The 20,570-nt window shown below is 42.5% G+C and overlaps 1 protein-coding gene across 4 annotated transcripts; it reads left to right on the top strand.

Annotated features, from left to right (window-relative positions):
* The first annotated feature begins 1,974 nt into the window (after positions 1-1,974).
* On the top strand, positions 1,975-19,003 carry LOC142066618 (cyclin-dependent kinase 11B). 4 transcript variants are annotated; one of them, XM_075114300.1, is made up of 20 exons: positions 1,975-2,040; positions 2,570-2,706; positions 3,391-3,506; positions 4,052-4,176; positions 4,748-4,886; positions 5,446-5,576; positions 6,774-6,896; positions 8,074-8,169; positions 8,281-8,409; positions 9,220-9,285; positions 9,899-10,068; positions 10,502-10,592; positions 11,992-12,113; positions 12,455-12,560; positions 13,178-13,299; positions 14,267-14,374; positions 15,316-15,432; positions 15,711-15,859; positions 17,333-17,522; positions 18,545-19,003. In XM_075114300.1, exons 2-20 carry the CDS (start codon positions 2,596-2,598, stop codon positions 18,635-18,637), a joined length of 2,304 nt encoding a protein of 767 aa, XP_074970401.1. In that variant the 5' UTR covers positions 1,975-2,040; positions 2,570-2,595; the 3' UTR covers positions 18,638-19,003. The 4 variants fall into 4 exon arrangements, with proteins under 4 accessions (XP_074970401.1, XP_074970399.1, XP_074970400.1 ...); XM_075114298.1 differs by having other exon boundaries at positions 9,893-10,068; XM_075114299.1 differs by having other exon boundaries at positions 8,278-8,409.
* Positions 19,004-20,570: the final 1,567 nt, after the last annotated feature.

Below are 20,570 nucleotides of genomic sequence, written 5' to 3'. Positions count from 1 at the left end.
ACTGCTTTAAGAAGTTTTCTTTTTTAAGAAAATTCTGTTTTGTCAAAGATCAAAAGGTAACTTTCAAAAATTTAAAAAATAAGTATTAGTAATTTGTTTTGGCAGAAAAGCACATGTAGCTACAAAAACATTCAAATAGACTTTTTGGTAAGAAAATTAAATTTACAGTTAAAATGAGCTGATTTTTAATAATTGCCACTGTTCTGGAAGAATGGATAAAGTGATCTTATGGTAAAATTTCTAACAGGATGTTACCCGTGGAGTTCCTGCGAAATCTGAGCTCATGCTTACATTTCCACTTGTGAGGTATTCAGTTGGCTTTAGTGAACTGTTCCTGCAGAGAGCACAAATGTGTTCCCAAGACAAGTCCCTCTGAAGAAGCCTGCCTGCTGTTTAAATAGTGTGTGCTTGTTTTTGTCTTATGCTTACTTCAGGTTACATTCCTATACACGACTGGTTGCCTGGGGTATATTCCCTGAAGATGTGAGTGGGAGGGAAGCGTCAGGTTTTTTCATGCCTGTATGTGTGATGTCTGTGTGGTTTGGGGTTTTTTTGTTCGTTTGTTTCTTTGTATTCCAATCACTTTTACAAAAAACTGTGGATTATGAGGTGGAGCTCTGTTTTTCTCCCCCCCCCCTTTCTTTTTTTTTGTAGTTATGCTTATAAAAATCTCTGTATTTGGCAGAAAACAAAGTCTGGTTTGCATCATATTTCTACTCTTGTTGGAAAACAGAAATATAAGTGGCTTCCTGGTTGCCTAGTTCCATTCTCGTGTAAACACCTTCATCAGCTGATTGAGCTTAATTTTAAAAGCTAGCAGACTTTTGCCTTTCCTCTTGCTGGAAAACTTTTTGTGACCCAAACAGCTGGGAGGATTTTGGAACTTTTAATTTCTAACACATGTCTATGCTTGTTAGTGGCTGGATTTGCTCCACCTGTTCTGTGGCAGTGCTATAATCCCATTCGACTGGGGGTTTGTTTTCACAGTGTTGATTTTATGTACTTTTCTACACAGTCGTTTTGGCCTTTATTAGATTAAACAAACAAACACCTTTACTGTCCATGGGTAAGACCTTTTCTTCATCCAGTCATAATTCTTCTTTGCTGTTGTTCCTGTTGGGTAAACAAGGACCATTCACTGCAGTATTACACCCCAGCTCTCTGCCTTTTGGCTGCATTGTCTCATGGTGGTAGCACTGCCCAATTTCTTCTGGAAAGTCCCCTCTTGGAATACAGTAGGATTTCACTGGCATTCCTCACAGCCGCACCCGATACAGAGCTTGTCTCGATCGGTGCATGAGTGACATTTGTCAAGTATGTTCTCATAGAAGAGGCATGTCTTCCTTAAAGTGTGAATTTCTGAAATAACACAAGTCCTTGCTGAAGAGCGCAGGCTTGCAAATGTAAGGTGCCACTTGCAGTGGTTAGCATGTTTCTGAAATTACATTATTTCCCAGCTAAAATGATGGATGGATAATAAAGTAGCTGCACATAATGATCTTTCCTAAAATGTATTGTGTTGTAACCTCTGGTCATGCTAAGTAACTTCACCGCTTTAACCATAACCGTGTTAAGTCCTATCTGCGTGGACTTGGTTAGTTTTCCTTTCTAGGGATCACCCTTCTCACACTCAATTAATGCGCCTTAGTGCGTTAGTTCTGTTGTTTAAGTGATCGTTGGAATAATGGTTTAAAAACGTGAATAGTAATAATAAAATTTAGCTTTTCGTATGTAAGCGTCAGGATGGTCCTAAGCCATGACAGGAGGGGTGAGAGTTCCTCCTTTTCTGGGTGTTTGCTGTTGGTTGGGTTTTCTTATTTATTATTGAAGAGGCAGTTAATTGTCTTCCCGCCAGGGCTAAGGCCGGTGCATTGCGCGGGACACACGATTTGACCCTTCCTCGGCCATTTCTGTCACTTCGCCCCCGGCCCGCGCCCCCGCCGCCGCCTTCCGGCAGCCGTGCGTCATCAGCCTGCTGCGGCGGGCGGAAGTGGCGCGTTTGTCCCGCGCTGCTCGTCCCAGTCTCCGGTAGCGGCGGCGGTGAGTGGGCCCGGCTCGGGCGGGGGGCGGCGAGAGGAGCCGGGGGCGGCGGGACCCCGGGAGGGAGGGAGCCCGGCCCGGCCGGGTGCCGCATCTGCGGGAGCCTGGCCGAGCCGTCAGCCCGGGCGGCGGCGGCGGGGCCTCGGGTGAAACCGCTGTGGGAGGCCGGAACGGGCGCCGTGGGCCGTGGGGCCGCCTCGTCCCGCCCGGGCTGTGCGGGCAGCGCCGGGCTGGGTCTGCCCGGTGGGAGGGAGGCCGTAGCGGGCCGGCGCGTACGGTGCTGAGGCACCGGCCGTGCTTGGGGACGGCGTTTCCGCGTCACCCGGGCAGGTCCCAGAGTTCCCAGCAGGGACTCTGTGTTCTAGGTTTAAAACAGGCTCTTCTGGTTCAGCGTAAATCAAGGCCAACTTGGCTTTACTTGAAGATGGTATATGAAGCGTTTGCCTAGAAAAAGCCAGTGTGAAATAGACACGGCTGCGTTGATCAGTGTAGTTCGTGTAGGTTTCATTAACGCTGTGTTCTTTTTCAGAGGTGGTTTTTTTTTTTTAAACTCAAATGGGTGATGAAAAGGATTCTTGGAAAGTGAAAACTTTAGATGAAATTCTTCAGGAAAAAAAACGAAGGAAGGAGCAAGAAGAGAAGGCAGAGATAAAACGTATGAAAAATGTAAGCTACCCTTTGGTATACAAGCATTTCTTATGAAACCTGTGGAGCTTTGGTGCCTGTGTCCTCATTTGCTGATGAGGACAAGCCTTCTTCCCTTGTCAGCGGAGTTCTTCTGTGCTCTGGTGCATGTTTTGTGTGGGATCTTCAGTTCCAAAGACTGACAAAAATATGATGCTTTGCTAAAACCTCATTGACCTTACGTTGCATACTGCGCTTTGTTTGGTGGTTGTTGGTTAGAAAAGGTAAAGAAACTGATGTGATTACCTGGAAGTTGCAGTTCATGTAAAAACCTTTCAAAGGTTTTATAGAAGAACTTGTTTAAGTAATTGTTCTTGAATAACTTTTGTGTTACTATTTGGTTTTGTATGATTATGTATAAAATAACATTCTTTTGGGAAAAAAACCATAACAGTTAATGCAGTTCTCCTTAATCATTGTTTAATTTTGTCTAATTGCATCGAATTTACAGAAGTTCAGCTATAATTGCAACCAAACTGCATTTAGCTTATTACAGCTGTGAAGCCTCTGCGTCATAAGTCAGTGTGCTTCACTGACTTCACTGACGAGCTGAGGATGGCTTTTGAGCCAGGACTAGAAGAGTTGAGCACTATTTAAATTTTTTAGTTTTGTGACATAAAAATTAATCGCGTTTTGGTTTTGCCCTTTCTTGCGTTCCTGTCACAGTCAGATGATAGGGATTCAAAGCGGGATTCTCTTGAGGAGGGGGAGTTGAGAGATCATCGCATGGAAATAACGATCAGAAATTCACCTTACAGGAGGGAAGACTCTATGGAAGACAGGTAAAAATAAGAGAATAATGTTGTTACCTGAAGAAGAGTTACTGAAATTAACCTTCAGAGGTCCTAAGAAGAGGGTTTAAAAATATCCGAAGGGGAAAAGTTTAAGTTCTTTAGCATATAGTTGTGCCATCTTGCCTCCTGTTCATAGAATGTGCCAGGGCATCATTTTGAAGTACTGGTTAAGGCTTAACAGGGTGTCGTGGTCCAGTTCTGGCCACTACCTAGTAATAAAATATTTCACTGAAATTGCAGTTAAAGCAGGCCTGCTGAGTTCTCTTCAGTGTTTAATTCATCCTCAGTTTGCTTGTGTATTAAAAGTGTGCATATAATAGTATCTTAGCTTCTCACCTACCTGGCTATGGTTTTCTGTAAGGTACTGCTGTTATTGCCTTGGTTCGGGGGTATTATGGAAAGGCACTTCAATGTAAATTAATAAAATAGGAAAAATGCATTCTTTTCAAAATGGAGAAAAGAGGAAATAGCACACAGTCTGCTTGACAGTACCTGTAACCTTTCTGAGTTTATTCATTTGCCTTGTATTTTAGAGGAGAAGAAGATGATTCCTTGGCTATAAAACCACCGCAGCAAATGTCACGGAAAGAAAAAACCCATCATAGAAAAGATGAGAAGAGGAAAGAGAAACGTAGACATCGCAGTCATTCAGCAGAAGGTTGTTATTTCTGCATTTGGATAAGATTTCTGGTAGCTTCCCAAGGTGAAGCCAAGCAGGTGCAATGTAGAAAACAAATAACAGTAACTGCAAACTAAAGAAAACATGTCAGGTGGATAATGGATAAGGTGCAGGAGTTTAATGCCCTTATGGGAATGACAGGGGTATGTATGAGTGTGAGAGGACAGTAATCACTTTGGGACAGGGACACGGAGTCTGCTTTTACTCTTTGAAATCTGTTGAGCCTCTTTCTGGCTTCACTGAGTGAATGGGCTGAACTATGATCTTTGTACCTGACTGTAAAGGAAAAAATGTCCTTTCTGGAAACATTCCTGCTGTATTCCTGTTACTAGAATCCTTTTTCCATTTTTAATGCCGGCACTTGTGCAAGATCTTACAATCTTGTAATTTTCTGACACCCTTCCAGATCAGGGTTTTTCCATTAAGAAAATAACAGAGAACATGAAAATAGGTCACTGTAAGTTTCATCCTTTCTAGCTTTGCGTTTCAAAAGTAAGAGCGCTAAATATTTTGAATAGTAACACTCCAAAATTCATTCTTGTTTGTTTAGGGAAACATGCCAGAGTGAAAGAGAAAGAACGGGAACATGAGCGTAGGAAGAGACATAGAGAAGAGCAGGATAAAGCCCGTCGTGAATGGGAAAGACAGAAACGGAGAGAAATGGCAAGGGAACATTCCAGGAGGGAGAGGTACATCCATCCCTCCCTCCCTGTGGCAAACCAACAGAGAGATGAACAGCTTCTGCCTCTAAATCTATCTCTAACCTTTCATTGTTTCACTGACAAAAAAAATTCAGAAGAAAAACCTGTAAAAGGTCTGATGCCAGTTCCGTGATCCTGTGAATGTGATGTCTAATGAAAATGTGTTCTTGACTTTAATTACCTTTGTAAGTGACTTCATTGCAATAGATATTTTTAGGCGAATTCATTGCCAGCAGCATTTTACTATAATAATAATAATAATAAAGCACAAACCAGTTTTGCATAGTATCAGGGGATTTATTAACTGCTTAACTGCCGTTTAAATCCTGGTAAGGGTGCAGAAGCTCATGTGTCTGCATGGTCTTTGTCGTTGAAACACTGTTTTTAAAGGATCAGCTGAAAAGCTACATCTGTTTTTGATTGATGCAATCAGTGTATTGTTGCTAATGCAATTGAATGGTTTATATAGAGAAAAATCGGTTTTCCTTTATCTCATATGCTGAATCTGTAGTGAACTGTAATGTAACAGAAAATAATTCTTTTCTAGAGATCGTCTGGAGCAACTTGAGCGAGAACGAGAGAGAAAAATCAGAGAGCAGCAAAAAGAACAACGGGAGCAAAAAGAACGGGAAAGGCGAGCTGAAGAAAGACGTAAGGAACGGGAAGCCAGAAGAGAAGGTAACTGTCTCTCTGTAAATGTTGTTTGGGCTTACCGTCTGCTGACGCGGTGGTGGAACGGAGGCGTAGAAAGCATTTTGTATTTAGGTCAGTGCCAGAATTGAAAAAAAATAAAAGAAAAACAAGGGTGGGGAGCTTGGGGGGAGGCTTCTACATGGGGCGGAGGGGAATCTAGGAAGTTCTACATGGGAAAATAAAACAAAGTCATATCCCTTAAATACCACAGCGTATTGGTTAGAAAGTCTTTCTTTGCCTTTCTCTCTTAGTCTGGTTTCCTATAGAAACAAAATCTGTGCAACTGACGTTGTCTCTGCATGTGTGTGTGTGCAGCTGCTGTGATCTCAGTCACTTCTGAACTCTGGCCGAGTCTAACCCGATTTGATAGAGGTGGAAGTCTCAAAATTAAGTGTTTTAAGGATATGGGGAAATAAATTGCAAAGGGAGGGAGAGAGATCATGTAAGTACTCCAACCATGAAAAAGGCTGTAATGAGAGTCAAGTGGGGAAGTTCTGATAACTGAGCAATTTAAATTCACTTCTACACCTGAACCCTCACTTTGCATAGCATATCAGAGACTTGCCATCTTAAGTTCAGATCATTTTTGGTTAAAGGATCTCTCCCAGCTTTCAGAGGTAAAAATCAGAGCCCTCTGCCATGATCAAGTGACAAAGATTGTTCAAGAGTAGCAGCAGAAGCCATATTTATTGCTCTTCTTTCTAGTTCGGCTCATACTGAACAGCTCCTCTTTGTGCTTGGTACTTACACTGATGCTGTTCAATCTACCTAGCCTTTCATTTTAGTTATTTTTATTGCTCTAAATGTTCTGTCGGCTCCTTCTAATCCTTAGCTGTTTTTATTCTTTTATGTGTCTTCTGGGTCTGTCCACTTCTTTCTCTGGCATTAATACCTTAGTTTCAGGGTATTTACTGTCTAGTATATAGAGCACCTTTCTTCTGTTTCCTATGTATGGCAGCACCTTACTCCCAGTAGTACAAACCCATATTTTATTGTGCATGAGGTAAATCATAGTCCTTTATTCCCCTAGATGTCGTTAGGTCCACTTCCACTCCTCCCCATTACCCTTTAGTTTGTAAAAAAAAAACCAAAAAGTATGCAAAGCAGGTGGTTGCGGCAGATAGAATTATTTTAATTAGGGCAGGGAGATGTAATAATTTCTTCCGGTTTTGTTTTCCCTAGTTTCTGCACACCATAGAACAGTGAGGGAAGAATATGGAGACAAAGTAAAAATGAGACCCTGGAGTCGCAGCCCATTACGACAGCAGAGAGACAAGCTTGAGCAAGGAGATAGCAGGAAACCAGGTAGCATTTGCCACTCCATCGTGTCTTTGCCTGGGGGCTAGGAGGAGCTCTCTGGGGTAGCGTTTCATTTTTAGGAGCGAACCTATATCCCTGGTACTCTATTGAAAGTATCGTCCGCTTCAGCCATGGTGGCGTAGCTCTGGAATATTCAAGAATATGTATGTATGTCCTGTCTTCTCAAGCAGTGCTGGTTTTGCAGGTAATTGTGCAAGTGACAAATTGAACGGATCCTTCCTTCTTAGTAGAAGGAGTGATTTAAAAAGTTTCAGAGTTACCTCATTCAGTAACGAAAGAAGCAGCTGACTGAATTTTTAAAATTTTGTAGTTTAATTCCCTTGCAGATTAAAAAGGGATTGTTCACACTAGCTCCAGTTGCATCTGTTGGTAGGAGCTAAGCTACCCTAAAAAGTTACCTTCAGGGGTCAATGTAGTTTAAGCATCACTGATGTTGTCATCTTGTAGAAGAAAATACATGCTTAGGGCAGTATTCTGGTTAGATGGTAAAATGTGTTTTCTAAGCCACAAAATGGGCCTTCCCAGGCCTAGAAGGTCCTAACAGCGAGTTGAGAACGTGCACCATTGGCATAGAAGTGTCTTTGGTTACAGAAGAAAAGCTCTGCGTCTGCTTTATTAATGTGCGTAGCTGTAAAAATGAGCGTAACTATTTCAAGTAAGCTGGCTGCAGAATGTGGTTAGCTGAAATCCCAGGTGGAGGCAGGCAGTAAGTCCTTCGAAGCTACTGTCTGACTGATCAACAGTCATTGGCATGTTTCATGGTGGTCCAGAGGGACTGCATTACGATAGTGCGCGCTGACAGCAAGCCCTGTATGTACACGCGTTAGTGAGCCTGTGTTGTGGTGATTCTTGTTGCCATGTTACTTTATTTTTTTGTTTTTTAATTACACTTAGAGGGGCTTAGGCATGTATCAGGTTTAAAAAAACCAAAATATCCCACATTTTTGGCTGTTGATCCTGCACCGCTGCAATTCAGAAAAGCTGTTTGTTGTTTGAGCAGAGTGAATTTTTCTTTTTTTAAAGTTCTGTATTTCCAGTGCAGAATGATCAGCACCAATTTAATGGCCAGAGAAAGTAAAGCAGTTATCCGGGTATTCAGAGTCTTATAAGTAGAAGTGACATTCAGTCAGCGCCCTGTTTTTAATTTTTATGGTCTCAACAGTAAAAGAAGAGAAACCAGAAGAGAGAGATCCTCTTTCAGACTTGCAAGACATCAGTGACAGCGAGAGAAAAACCAGCTCGGCAGAGTCGTCATCAGGTGATTAAACGCAATTTAGTGGATGTAATTAATTGTGCAGTTGTCTGTTGGGGAAACACCGTTGTTAGAGCATGTGCCTGCTTAGTTGTGTGTTTGATCACTCCCTAGCAGAATCTGGATCAGGCTCGGAAGAAGAGGAGGAAGAGTCCAGCAGTGAAGGTTCTGAGGAAGAGGGAGAGGAGGAGGAGGAGGAGGAGGAGACGGGAAGCAATTCTGAGGAAGTATCTGAGCAGTCAGCTGGTAAGTAACATAAAGCAGGCCCTAGAATGGTGTGCTATGATTTTCTTTGTTTCTCATCTGTATTGTTTTATTTGAACATTTTCCTTTTCTCTTAGTCTAGGATAGGCTGAGACCTCACAGGTCAAGATAATTAAAAAGAAAAAAACCAAGTACAAGTCTTATTCTATCCTTTTATATAGAGGTAATACCAATTACTTGTCTAAGAAGCCAGATTAGAACACTGAAAGCCATTTTTGCCTTCCTAAATGGTGTAAGGCAACAGTTCGAGTAATTTTGTAACATAACAACTATTCTGGAGAGAACAATTCTGCACTTATTGGGTGGGTGGTGAAATAAATGTCTCTGTCAGTCTGAATTATTTTCAGTCGCAAATTTCAGATTTTATTTTTTTTTTAGTGCCAGTACAAATAAATAAACATAATAAAAAAAGGTTTAGTAAAGAATTCGACTTACAGCCATTCTTGTCATTAATTAGTAAAGAAAAGGCACAAAGCACGCTCTGATGGCTGGGTGTTTTTCTTTAAAACGAATTGCAGTTAATAAGCAAATATTCTTAAGTTCCCTGACTTAACTTATTCACCTGTCCCTGAGTTCCCAGATAATTGGTAAGGGCTGTGTTCCCTGCTGGAAGCTGAAAGGCGCAGTTCTGTTGCGCTGGGGGAAGCGTTTGCTTTCCAAGTGAAACAGAAGTACAAGGTCACTGACCAGATAGTGGTGAGAAAGGCCTGGTGAACTAGAAAAGCATTTCAGTAGAGATCTGTCTTACAAGGAACTTCGAGCTTATCAGTTGCACTTGATTCTGTTTTGCAGAAGAGGTGAGCGAGGAAGAAATGAGTGAAGAGGAGGAACGGGAGAATGGAAACCACATCCCAGTTGGTACAATGCAAATACTGAACACTTAAAGTGTTTGCCTGAATTTTTGCAGCCGAATAAATGTTTCTACAAATATTTAACAATATTTTAAAAGTATTTCTTGTTGCAGTTTTGCCATCATTCTAAAGCATCGTATATTTGGCATTTTGGGTCCGTTCTCATGTCAGAATCAGAAATGCCTTGAAATCTGTTCCAAGGCGATGTTTAGAGGAAATCCGATCCTAGTCTAATGAGCTATGTGACCTCCTTCTTCATTTTGGGTCTCTTGTCCCGCCCTCCCATCAAAAATGCTTTGCAATCAGAATGAGATATACTCGGTCAGTTTTCTCTCTCATTCTGTTACTGTAAAGATTTACTTTTCTGATGTGCTGTATTTAACGCTGGAAATAGTGCGTACGTGGCTGTAAGCAAGTTATCGAAAGCATCAGCTCCGCAGAGAGGAGCCATTAGCCTTCTTGTTGGTCTTTATTGTTGCAGCAGCTGAAGTTGTGTAAGTTGCACACCTGTCTCTTGTATAGTGATCAGCGTTTCACTCTCCTTATCCGTCTAAAGCTGAACTTAATTGTCCCAGAGGGCTCCCTCTTTCCATGACTGATTCTGACTTTTAAAGTTACAGAGTCACGGTTTGACCGAGATTCAGCCGGAAGCGAGGTGGAAGAGGAGGAAGTAGGGGAGGGTACCCCTCATTCCAACGCAATGACAGAAGGAGACTATATTCCTGACTCACCAGCTTCCTCCCCTATTGAACTGAAACAAGAGCTTCCGAAGTATCTTCCTGCGCTTCAGGTAGAGGATCACTTAAAGGACGCTTGAGAATATCGTAGGCAACCGGATTTCCCTAGCTGCTGTGTTAGCACCGTACACACGCGTTTGCGCGTGGGACAGTTCGTGGGCAGAACATGCCTTGCTGCCTCAACATCACAAAATACATACTTCTGTGTGAAATATTGCTGTCTTTTTTTGACAAGGAAAAATGTGCACGGAGCAAAAACTAGATTACTCTTTAAGATATAGATAAGAATGTAATAATCCATTTGATACTCTGATACCTTGGCATTGCTATCTGAAAATAGATACTTGTGAGAGAAGGGTTCCCTTAACGTGAACAGAAACTATTCCTATGAAGTCGCTGAAGTTTACTTTATGTCCTCTTAAAAAAGAGGCAAGCAAAACCCTCCCCCAGATGCTGGAGGAGTAAATGTTGTGCCTGTTTTTTCAGGGATGTCGTAGCGTGGAGGAATTTCAGTGTTTGAACAGGATTGAAGAAGGAACATACGGTGTCGTGTACAGAGCAAAAGACAAGAAGACTGGTTAGTAATAAGTGGTCTCCAGTTCTTATCTTCGTGCTATGTAGGGCTGCAGTTTGTGCAAATTACAGTTCTGCGCTTTTTCACTGATGAACAAAATGTAAAATACTCTCTTCCTTATGAAGAGTAATCTTGTTAATAGGATGTGGACTTTGGCGTAAGGGCTGCACTTGCAGCTCCCTGAGTTCAGAAGTAATCTCTGTATTAGCCATGATGATGTAGAGCAGTTAACGCGATTTCAGTTCCTGGCTCAAAAGGCAGTTATTTGTGGCTTGAGGTCTGCTGTGGTCACCAGGTTGGAAGTTTTCAATGGTTGATGTAAGCGTTCCACCAGGCGTCACTGTAAGCACAGCTACCGCTGAGAGAATTCACCCAGCGGTTCGTGTGCAGTGAGTATATACTGCGGTACTGGGTTGTAGAAATTTTGCTCTTTTTAAGCTCCCTCTCAGAAAACCTATTCTCGTGTATACAGGCGGATTTATATTTTTAAAGCTCAACTTCTTTGCTTTTCTGTTTTGTTGTAATGGCAAGAGTCTTGGAGAAACTACTGCGCTTCCTATGGATGGTGCAAGAGCCAACCATCAAGTCATTTATACCATCCTCTTCCATGGTGATTCCTCAAGTGAAAGAAATATTTGCTTTGATAGTTTAACAAAAATAGTGATATTATTGCAGCACGTCTGTTTTCCTGAAAAAGATATGCGCAGCAAGATACGCTCTGTTCTTTTGGCTCTGACCTTGGTTTCCCTATAGTGTTGCTGTCACTAGTGCTACGTTACTTTCTAGCAAGCTGGTCATTTTCAAGGGGAACTGTAACACAGTAAAACTGCAGATATTTAATTTAAATAGAGTTGGCATATGCATGAGCTTGTTTTCCTTTTCCTTCCCTGTCTCAAGGCCCGCTCTGAGACTCACGTAGCCATTGTTCTCTGCAACATCCTGCAAACCCCAGATGTATTTAAATAATCCACTCCAGTAATGTTTTGAGGAGCACCTTTGTTTCAAGTCGGGTCTTTAAACAGAGGCAAACTGTGTTTGAGGCATTTCTGTCTGCTGTCTTGTCTTCCTAACTGTGGTGAGGAGTTTAGAGTTAAATGCACTTTTTCTGTAGCTTCTTTCCAGGCGAGTTGTATTGGAATATGCTGAAATCCATGACGCAGACTTTGGATTCTTGTTTTGGATTTTATTCTTTCAACTTGGCAATCTTGTGGTGGTGGTGGTGGTGGGTTGTTTTGTTTTTACTTTGCTAATATGAGACTGACTCTGCTTCTTGGTTCAACAGAATGTCTTGAGTAATGGTTTTTATTCAAATAAATTAGTGGCAGAACACTGGGGGACCTCTTAACGTGTATTTTATTAGGTATGTGAAGGGAAATCTGCAGCTGATCTGTTTTCTTTGCAGATGAAATTGTGGCTCTGAAGCGACTGAAAATGGAAAAGGAAAAGGAAGGCTTTCCCATTACTTCTCTGAGAGAAATAAATACTATTCTGAAAGCACAGCATCTTAATATTGTCACCGTCAGAGTAAGGCCACAATCTTCTATTTCAAAAGTATTTTTCTTTTTGAAATACTGCCTCTTGGCTTTTAAAATGCCTTATAAAAATGTTAGCATTCGTAGCAGAGCTTGTTTCTGTAAACAGTTGTATTTACTACCCATAAAATTATGTAGATGTTACTTGTCTCTACGTAATCTGATGTTTTGCAAAAACGAGCTGGGGTTTTTTTCATAGAGAAATACATTTTTCCATGGATTTTACCAGTGTCAGGGTCCATATATCCTCTTGCCAGTGTATTTCTAAAATGCATTTCTGAATGCTTCTTCAATACCACGTGCTTGTTCTGATACTCTGTTTCTGTCTTTTAGGAAATTGTTGTAGGTAGTAATATGGATAAAATCTATATCGTAATGAATTATGTAGAACACGATCTCAAGAGCCTGATGGAAACAATGAAGCAACCATTTCTGCCAGGTACCATTTGCCGTAGTCTCCTTTGATTCTCAAAACAGGCAAAGTGGCCAACACAAACCTCAGTGTCTTTGGGCCGTACTGACATCAGGGAACTTGCTTTGTACGGTGATGTGTGTTGCCTTGGAATGTCCTACGAGTGTTCTTTGGAACAGAGGCTTCGTTGCTTTTTCTCTGTTCTGTCTGATTTTACTGATAGAAGCTCAGATAGGATCATAGCCTGGGAGTGCTGACATCCATAGTGATATTTGGCTGATGAAACTGGTTTGCGTGCTTAGGGTGGAGGTTTAGATGTGAAACTGAGGGAGTTTCCCCTTGTGCTAAACTGGAAAAGAACGTGAGGGCTGAATCCTGGCCACTTCCTATGTTTTTGAGAGACATTAATTTCTGAGCATTATTCGGATGCATTCCCGCTATCCAACTGAATTTTGCTTTATTGGCAGCTCTGGTTTAACTGCCCCTGTTCTGTGACGTGTGTTTATGGTGCAGACTACGCTGTCCTTTTAACTTGACATCCCTTTCTTCCCCCGTCCCCTTCCCTGTTCTCCAAACAAAACAAAAAAAAAAAGAAAGACAGGTTTCTTCTTTTAAAGGCATTTGGCTTTTTTTTATCATTTCAGGTGAAGTGAAAACCTTGATGATTCAGTTACTGCGAGGAGTCAAGCATCTTCACGACAACTGGATACTTCACCGAGACCTGAAAACTTCCAACCTGCTGCTCAGTCATTCAGGCATTTTAAAAGTAAGAACCACGTGAAATATACCACGCTTACTAAAAAGCTTGTGTGGCAAAATTACACCACGTTGTAGCTGTGTCAAGAACTGGGTAGGATTTTTCCCTTAGTCTTTAAGAGGCGTGAGGCGTGGCTTGTAAAACATACAGTTGCGAAAGAGGGAACTTTCCTGTTAAAGAGACCGCCTTGCCACAGCCGCAAGATTTATGCTGGGATGTGACTGATAAACATGCTCTGGTGAATGCTGAATTCTTCATAGGGAGATTGGAAGTCTGGCCCGTGCTCACCTCCCAGTGATGCAGCACACTACACGTGTGACCGTGTCATGGTCAGTATCACAGTGCTTGAGCTGGGGTTGCTCTTTCAACCTCAGAGGTTGTGAGGCTTAATAAAGAACATAAATCCCTGTAGTAGTGCTGAACTGTGCAGTTACTGGGGGAGGTGGAGATTCCCATTACAAAGTCTTTAAAAAAGTTGCACACTTTAAAAATCTATCTAACCTTTCACCGACTTCTTCCAAAAATCGAAGAGAAAAGCAGTATAATAAGATCATGACATAAGATCTAAATTTTTACTTTTAAATTTTAGGTGCCAGCTGTACGCTGCCGTTACGTACGTCTGACAGCTGTTACCGTTGTTAAGCCTTTCCCTTTCTCAGGAAAACTGGACTTTGAATTCTCTTCTTGCAGAGTTGAAGTCGGCATCTATTGGCGTTTGGTTTTGTTTCTCTCGCTGTCGTACACGCTTTCTGTCAAGGGGATCAATGACAGGAACTCTTACTTGGCCTCAGGAAGGGAAAAACGTTTTTTCCCTTCAGTGGTAAAAGGCAAGGCCCATGAGAAACCGTTTATTCTGTGTGGCTACTTTTGAAGGCTGGAAGCCGTGCGATCGCCAACGTGGCCGGCACGTATTGGCAGCGTTAGTAGATGCTGCGGCCAGTGGTGGAAATACTGCTGATTCCCAATTTTCGTTTAGGTTGGAGATTTTGGACTAGCCCGAGAATACGGATCTCCACTGAAGCCTTACACGCCAGTGGTCGTGACGCTTTGGTACAGGGCTCCAGAGCTGTTGCTTGGAGCCAAGGTATGTTTCTCCTTATTCCTCTGTCTGCTAGAGGAGTGACTTATTTAATAATTTATGAACACAGTAGTGGACGCTTGACTCCTTAGAAGTCTTTAGAAGTGGAAATTCTGAATCTTCAGTATTATTTTTCCTGCTAACACAGCTAAAGAAGTTCCACCTTCCACAGATAGAAGGTGGGTGGGTGACAGATTGAGTTTTTCTCCCTCAGAATGGCGACGTGGTGGTGCTGCTGCCGGGCGTCTCGTCCATTGGCGCAAAACGCCACTGGCAGCTGGATTTTTATTTTTTTTTAAACTTAGTCTAAAATTTGTGACACCTGAGAGCGGAACAAGGTACTGGCAACGCGCCCTACCCATGACCTGTTCATAACTGAAATCTGGGTGAAATCGGTAGGGTTCTGTAGGGCTTCAGTGACAAGAAGCACGCCAGAAAAACGTACTGCACTACCACCATAAAAAATGGGTGCAAAAGTGAAAGGAGCCCTATGCTGTCTTTCAAAATGTTTCTGTATTTATTTCTGGCCACATTTAAGAGAAGAGGCTTACCACGGAGACCAGGTTTTGTGCCCATAACCTGAGATTGCCGTTGTGGCAAAATAAGGGCTGAGGATCTGTGTGTAAGAGCGCGAGGGAGAACGCTTTGCTAGTTGTGACCTCTGTGAGTGAAAAGGAAAGGCAACGTTGTTTGGCCTTTCACGTTCCATCCTGACGTGTTTGTGTCTGTGGGTATTACTCATCATTCACAGTAACTTCAACTTTTAAATAAATACAGCTGAGACCTGTGCTTTGGGTATTGGAATGACTGTATGTCCGGAGCGGTAGGATCTTTAAGGGAAAAAAATCCCTAAAACCCCAAACCAAAAGAACAACAAAAGAACCCCAAACAACTCAGTGAAAGTATCTCACTGATTTTCTAAGGTATAATGTATTCCTTCTTTTCAGGAATATTCAACGGCGATAGACATGTGGTCGGTGGGGTGTATATTTGGAGAGCTGTTAACGCAGAAACCCCTGTTTCCAGGGAAGTCAGAAATTGACCAGATTAACAAAGTTTTTAAGGTAACTTTTTTAACAATTTTTTTGCTTCTGACTGGCTGGTTTGAGAGGCAGGCACTTTAGAGTAGTAAGAAATTAGAAGTGCTTGTTGCTCTTTGACCGAGATTCAGCCTTAATAAAAGGCTCATTGCTCTGATTCTTGTTTTACAGGAGGCTGAGATCATGATTTGTGTTTTCTCCTGTTTTCTCTGGATACTTACCACCTCCTGCGGCTACATAATGAATAAGCAGAAGGGTTGCGCTCTAGAATGAGTTTATTAAGGAGATATTTTAATTTACAGGATTTAGGCACTCCGAGCGAAAAAATCTGGCCCGGTTACAATGAGCTGCCAGCAGTGAAGAAGATGACCTTCACCGAATATCCCTATAACAATCTACGCAAGAGATTTGGAGCGCTCCTCTCTGATCAGGGCTTTGATCTGATGAACAAGTAAGTGCCAGCTACGAGGGTATCCTTGGGAAAACAGGTTCACGTGCTGTGATAGTGGTGGACAATGACTTGCAGTGAAACATGCTATTTCAGTGCATTTAACCATGTCAAAACTTGCTGATGCATTTGAAGTTTGTCTGTGACACTCCTTGCAACAGCTTTTTTCAGTGTACCAACCTCTCAACACCTGCTGTTAAAGCTCAGTCCAAGATTATTCTCGCACACCTATAGCCTAGAAGAATAGAAAAATGTTTTAGTAGTAGTTTTAGCTCATTCATGTCGTGTGTAATTCTGGGGTGAGTCAGCTGTCGTGGAGTCTGCTGATGGATCTTGTTAAAACAATTAAATTACAGTTGGAAAAAGGGCGGGGGGGAAAGCAGTATGTTCTAGAGATCATGTTAAAGAATTAGGAAAATAGCAATCTGGGTTTTTTTCCTCGATTTTCAAGGTTTGAGTTCTGTCACATCTCATGTTCTGGCAGTCCTTTCAGCCCACTCCACTGGTGCGTTCTGATTGCATCGCGATCCATTTTTATTTAAAAGGTTGACAATGGCTTGAGAGATGTTTGTTCCCCTCCCTCCCCTAATAGTTCCTTTAAATTTCTTGACATGAGGTAGTGGAAATTATTTTCAGATCTTACTTAGAACTCTATTTACAAAATTAAATATAAGAAACCCAACTTTTTTTTAAAGAAGAGGGATTTTCAGACTTTCCAGTTTTTAAGAATTACGCTGCTCCAGGTTTTTCAATGAGTTGTGAATAATTTAGTGGAAGTTTGATGACCTTTCAGAAGGTCCAAGCACAACTTGCTTTAACAAAGATGGATATCACATCAGTGTCATCTACTGCTTACTTGATTTGCCTATGACAGAGCTGTGTCTTCATTATTTTGGGTAAGAATGACAACCCTGTAGTGTTCGTGTGAGTCTGGAGCTTACAGAAACACCCGAGTAAGTGTACGTCAGGCCCAAATGCTGCTTGGTAGGGTGAGCAGTACAGTAGAACATGTTTCTGTATTGTGACAGGTAGAAAATAACCACGAGCTGTACAGTTAAGTTACACTACACTACAGTGCTTTGTGGTGTATCAATACTATCTCAGTTGTCTTCTCTAAAAAGCAAAGCAGCACTGTAAAATATTTTAACTGAACCATCCCGGACCCCTTTTGAGCTGTCTCTGGCTACCCCTAGGTTCTGAGGTGTCCCACGATTTGTACCTCAGTAACAGATCCCTACAAAAGCTACTTCTGATGTGTAGTTCCAGCTGCAGTTCCATTAATTGTAGGTTCATGAAGGAAGCATGCTTTTAAACCCCGCCAGCTACGTTAGATCACCTGTGTCAGCAATCACACCCACTAACAGAATTCTTTTGTTAAACACCAGAAAATTCTAAGTCCTGTTTCTGAAGAATATATTTTTTCTTCTTTCTGTCCCTCTGCATCCCTGTTTCATTGTCTTCCTCAATTCTTCTCAGCTTTTTGACATACTACCCAGCCAGAAGAATTACTGCTGAAGATGGTTTGAAGCATGAGTACTTCCGAGAGACCCCCCTTCCGATTGACCCCTCCATGTTTCCCACCTGGCCAGCAAAAAGTGAACAGCAACGGGTAAAGCGCGGCACCAGCCCACGACCGCCTGAGGGAGGCCTCGGATACAGTCAGTTGGTGAGCAGGGGCGGATCGAGGCCGCGGGCACAGGCTTCCCACGTCCAAATCCTGATTTTGGGGAAGTTTACGTGGACTGCATTTTGTTAGTCTCCTGGGGCTGGGATCCGAGGCTCACCTGTACTTGCGTGAAAAAGCCAGTACAGAAGTCCGACAGAAGTCTGGCTTTCCCTCGGTTCCTCTCAAAGGGCAGGTCCGATAACTGTTGCAGGCACAGAATTGTAATTCCAGTACATAATCTGAGGCCGGTTTTGTCGTGGCGCAGAACGTTTTGTCCTTTGAAAGTGTACACGGGTTTACGCTTCCAGCTAAGCTTTCAAAGCTGCAAATTTATTCGTGAAAAAAGTCCAAAGCCTGGGAAGTTGCGCGTACCTTGTGGGTAGAAACAGGCTCCTTTTCCCAGTATTTGGAGAAGAATTCAAAAAAGGCGAGGCTGGGGTTCTTCCTGTCTGGGGAGCGTGCTGCCCATTTTGAAAAGAAGCTGGCTGAAAAAGACGCCGGTGTAAGGAGGGCGTGTTACGGTCTCAGGTGCCTTAATTGCATCAACTCTTATTGCCATTTCCATGTCTCGGCAGAGACAAAGTAGCACTGTACCCTTATTGTGCCCAGTTTAACAGGTGACGTAGCCTAAAAGTTTGTTTAGCCTTGAGTTTTGAGGGTATAAAAATTGTCACAGGGGATATGCAGAGTGTGCCTCATGAGATGCTGAATAAGTGTAGTTTGTACATATTTATAGAGGGTCTTCACAAATTTGTTTCACCTTTCACACGTGCAGTCAAAAGTAGGTAGACAAGCTAGGACTATGCTTGAGATGCCTTTAGAAAATACAGCCTTCGCAATAGCAGTGTTTAAAGATCATGAATAACGCTCTGCATTGGCGTTGGCTACGGTGCTGCTAAATCAGACGTTCCTTTCTCATCTCCTAAAGATGCCGTGGTGGTGGTTGTTTAGATTGTTGTGTTGGAGGGGAAAATACAGCTGCAGCCACTTCCTGACAAATGAATTGTGATTGGTTTTCGCAGGGTGATGATGATCTGAAAGACACAGGTTTTCATCTGACTACCACGAATCAAGGCGCATCTGCTGCAGGACCTGGTTTCAGCCTCAAGTTTTAAACTCGACATGAAAAGGGGGGGAAAAAAGAACAACAAAAAAAGAGAACTGTTCATGTGAGTGGATTTCTGGGTGCCCAAGTTCTGTTCCTCACGTCAGGGAACTAGTTGTTTTTCACAGGGAAAAAGTCAAATGTCATCACAGATTCAAAGGCTCTTGCTGGGTGTGGAGTATAACTGCTGCATTCCATTAGAGGACTGGAATTAACCCGAAAAGCCAAGGATCATTACAAAATTTGACAAAGGAAAACTTGAAGTACAATCCTGGAACAGTTTCTGGTTTATTTTCAGGTTTTTCTTTTTGTTGGGTTTATTTTGGTTTTTTTTCTTGTAAATTTGTAGAATTAAAATACATTTTTAATTGTTTAACAGTGTGAAGGATTTCATTTCTTCACATGCAGCAAACTTTGCTTGTTGGTGGCATTAAGTCTTCTAGAATGGAAAGTTATTCCCCCCTCCCGCCGCCCCCAGTGGGTGCTGACACCGTTACAGCGTATCGTCAGCCTGGGCACGCAACTTCTTTATTTTAAGTAAATCGTACACGTCTGAATACAGTCAGGGCAAAAATCCGTACCAGTTGTGAGCTTGCTTTCCTGTTGCCTGCCTTGGGGAGCGCCCGCTGGGTCGGGCTCGATACTCACAGAACTTTGGGGGCCACGACTGCGCAGAACACCGCTGCGGTGTAGGCGTCTATTTCCAGTGGCACTGGTGGAAAAGAACTGCTCTATTGTTTTAGAAATCAGAGAGACGTAATATGGAGACTTGAAACTGTTGCCTATAGAAAGTTCTTTTAAAGATGCCCTTTTTCCATAAAAAACAAAGCGGAGCTTAGCTTTACTGATTGCATAATGCCATAGTCCAGTCCTTTCTCGTAAGATGACAGACCAGAGGAATCGTGTTGGAATATCACGGCCTCTCAGCTGTGTAACGCTATCGTTCTCTTCTGGGAACAGGAGGATTTGAGAAATAGCGGGATATTCATGCAGTCAGACCTGGGCACCAGTCCAGTGAAAGGATTGACTTAAATTATAAACATGCCATTAATTTCAGTGCATTTGAAGAGTTTTTCTGGGTAAAGGCCTTGGAACTGGAATTTGGATGTACTAAAATTGTGGTTAATTTTGAAAACAGTACTTTTGGGGTGTTTGTCGGTGGAGGAATGCAGAACTATTTTCATTTTAGGCCTGATTGATTCCCTAGTACTGAAGGCGAAACGGTGCTGTTATGAGTCTGTTAACTGGAATCTCTGTGATTTTAGCCAGATTCCTCATAGGTGGAGATCAATATCCCACTGAAAAGCAGGTGTGGTTTGGTTTGGTTTTTATTCCACCCCACAGAACACAGGAAAGGAGCCGTTTTGCCACAGCCTGGGCTCAGCTCCACAGCATCAGACCGTGACAGCACGTTTCGTACGTCAGGCTGCGCTGTGCTTCTTGCACACCGTGAAATTATTTCCTTCCTAGCGGCCTTGGCAGCGTGGCCGCCTGCGCGGGCATCGCTGGACGATCCATGTTCCTGACACAAAAGGGTTATTGACCTGAGTTGGGATAGTTTGAGTAAAACAAAGAAACCCTGAACCTGGATTGCAATGGAAATTTGATATGGTTGTGAGCAAGAGCTGTAAGTCCTGGGTTGTTGTGGTTTTTTTTGTAGGAAGGAAACCCAGCTCTCCCTGAGGCGTGCGACATTGGTTACTGCACGTCAGCTTTTACTTGTCTCAGTTGTCTATTTTTGCTTGCTTTTTATGGGCCTGAGCTTAATTGTCCATGCAAAGACGCATTTTTATTAATGTATTTGCTGTAGTACATACCATATTTATACTACGTTGTAATCGCAGCTGTGATTGTAAAAACGATCCTAGACCAGAGGAGAATTTTCCTGATAGAGCCTTTCTGCTCTAACACAGAGGCCTTCCTAGACTGCTGACCTGCTGCGG

Source organism: Phalacrocorax aristotelis, chromosome 19 (genome assembly GCF_949628215.1).
Source record: "Phalacrocorax aristotelis chromosome 19, bGulAri2.1, whole genome shotgun sequence".
In the NCBI taxonomy this organism is placed as follows: domain Eukaryota; kingdom Metazoa; phylum Chordata; class Aves; order Suliformes; family Phalacrocoracidae; genus Phalacrocorax; species Phalacrocorax aristotelis.
Note: the sequence above shows the minus strand (reverse complement) of the source record. Positions and strands in the feature narration are given on the sequence as shown.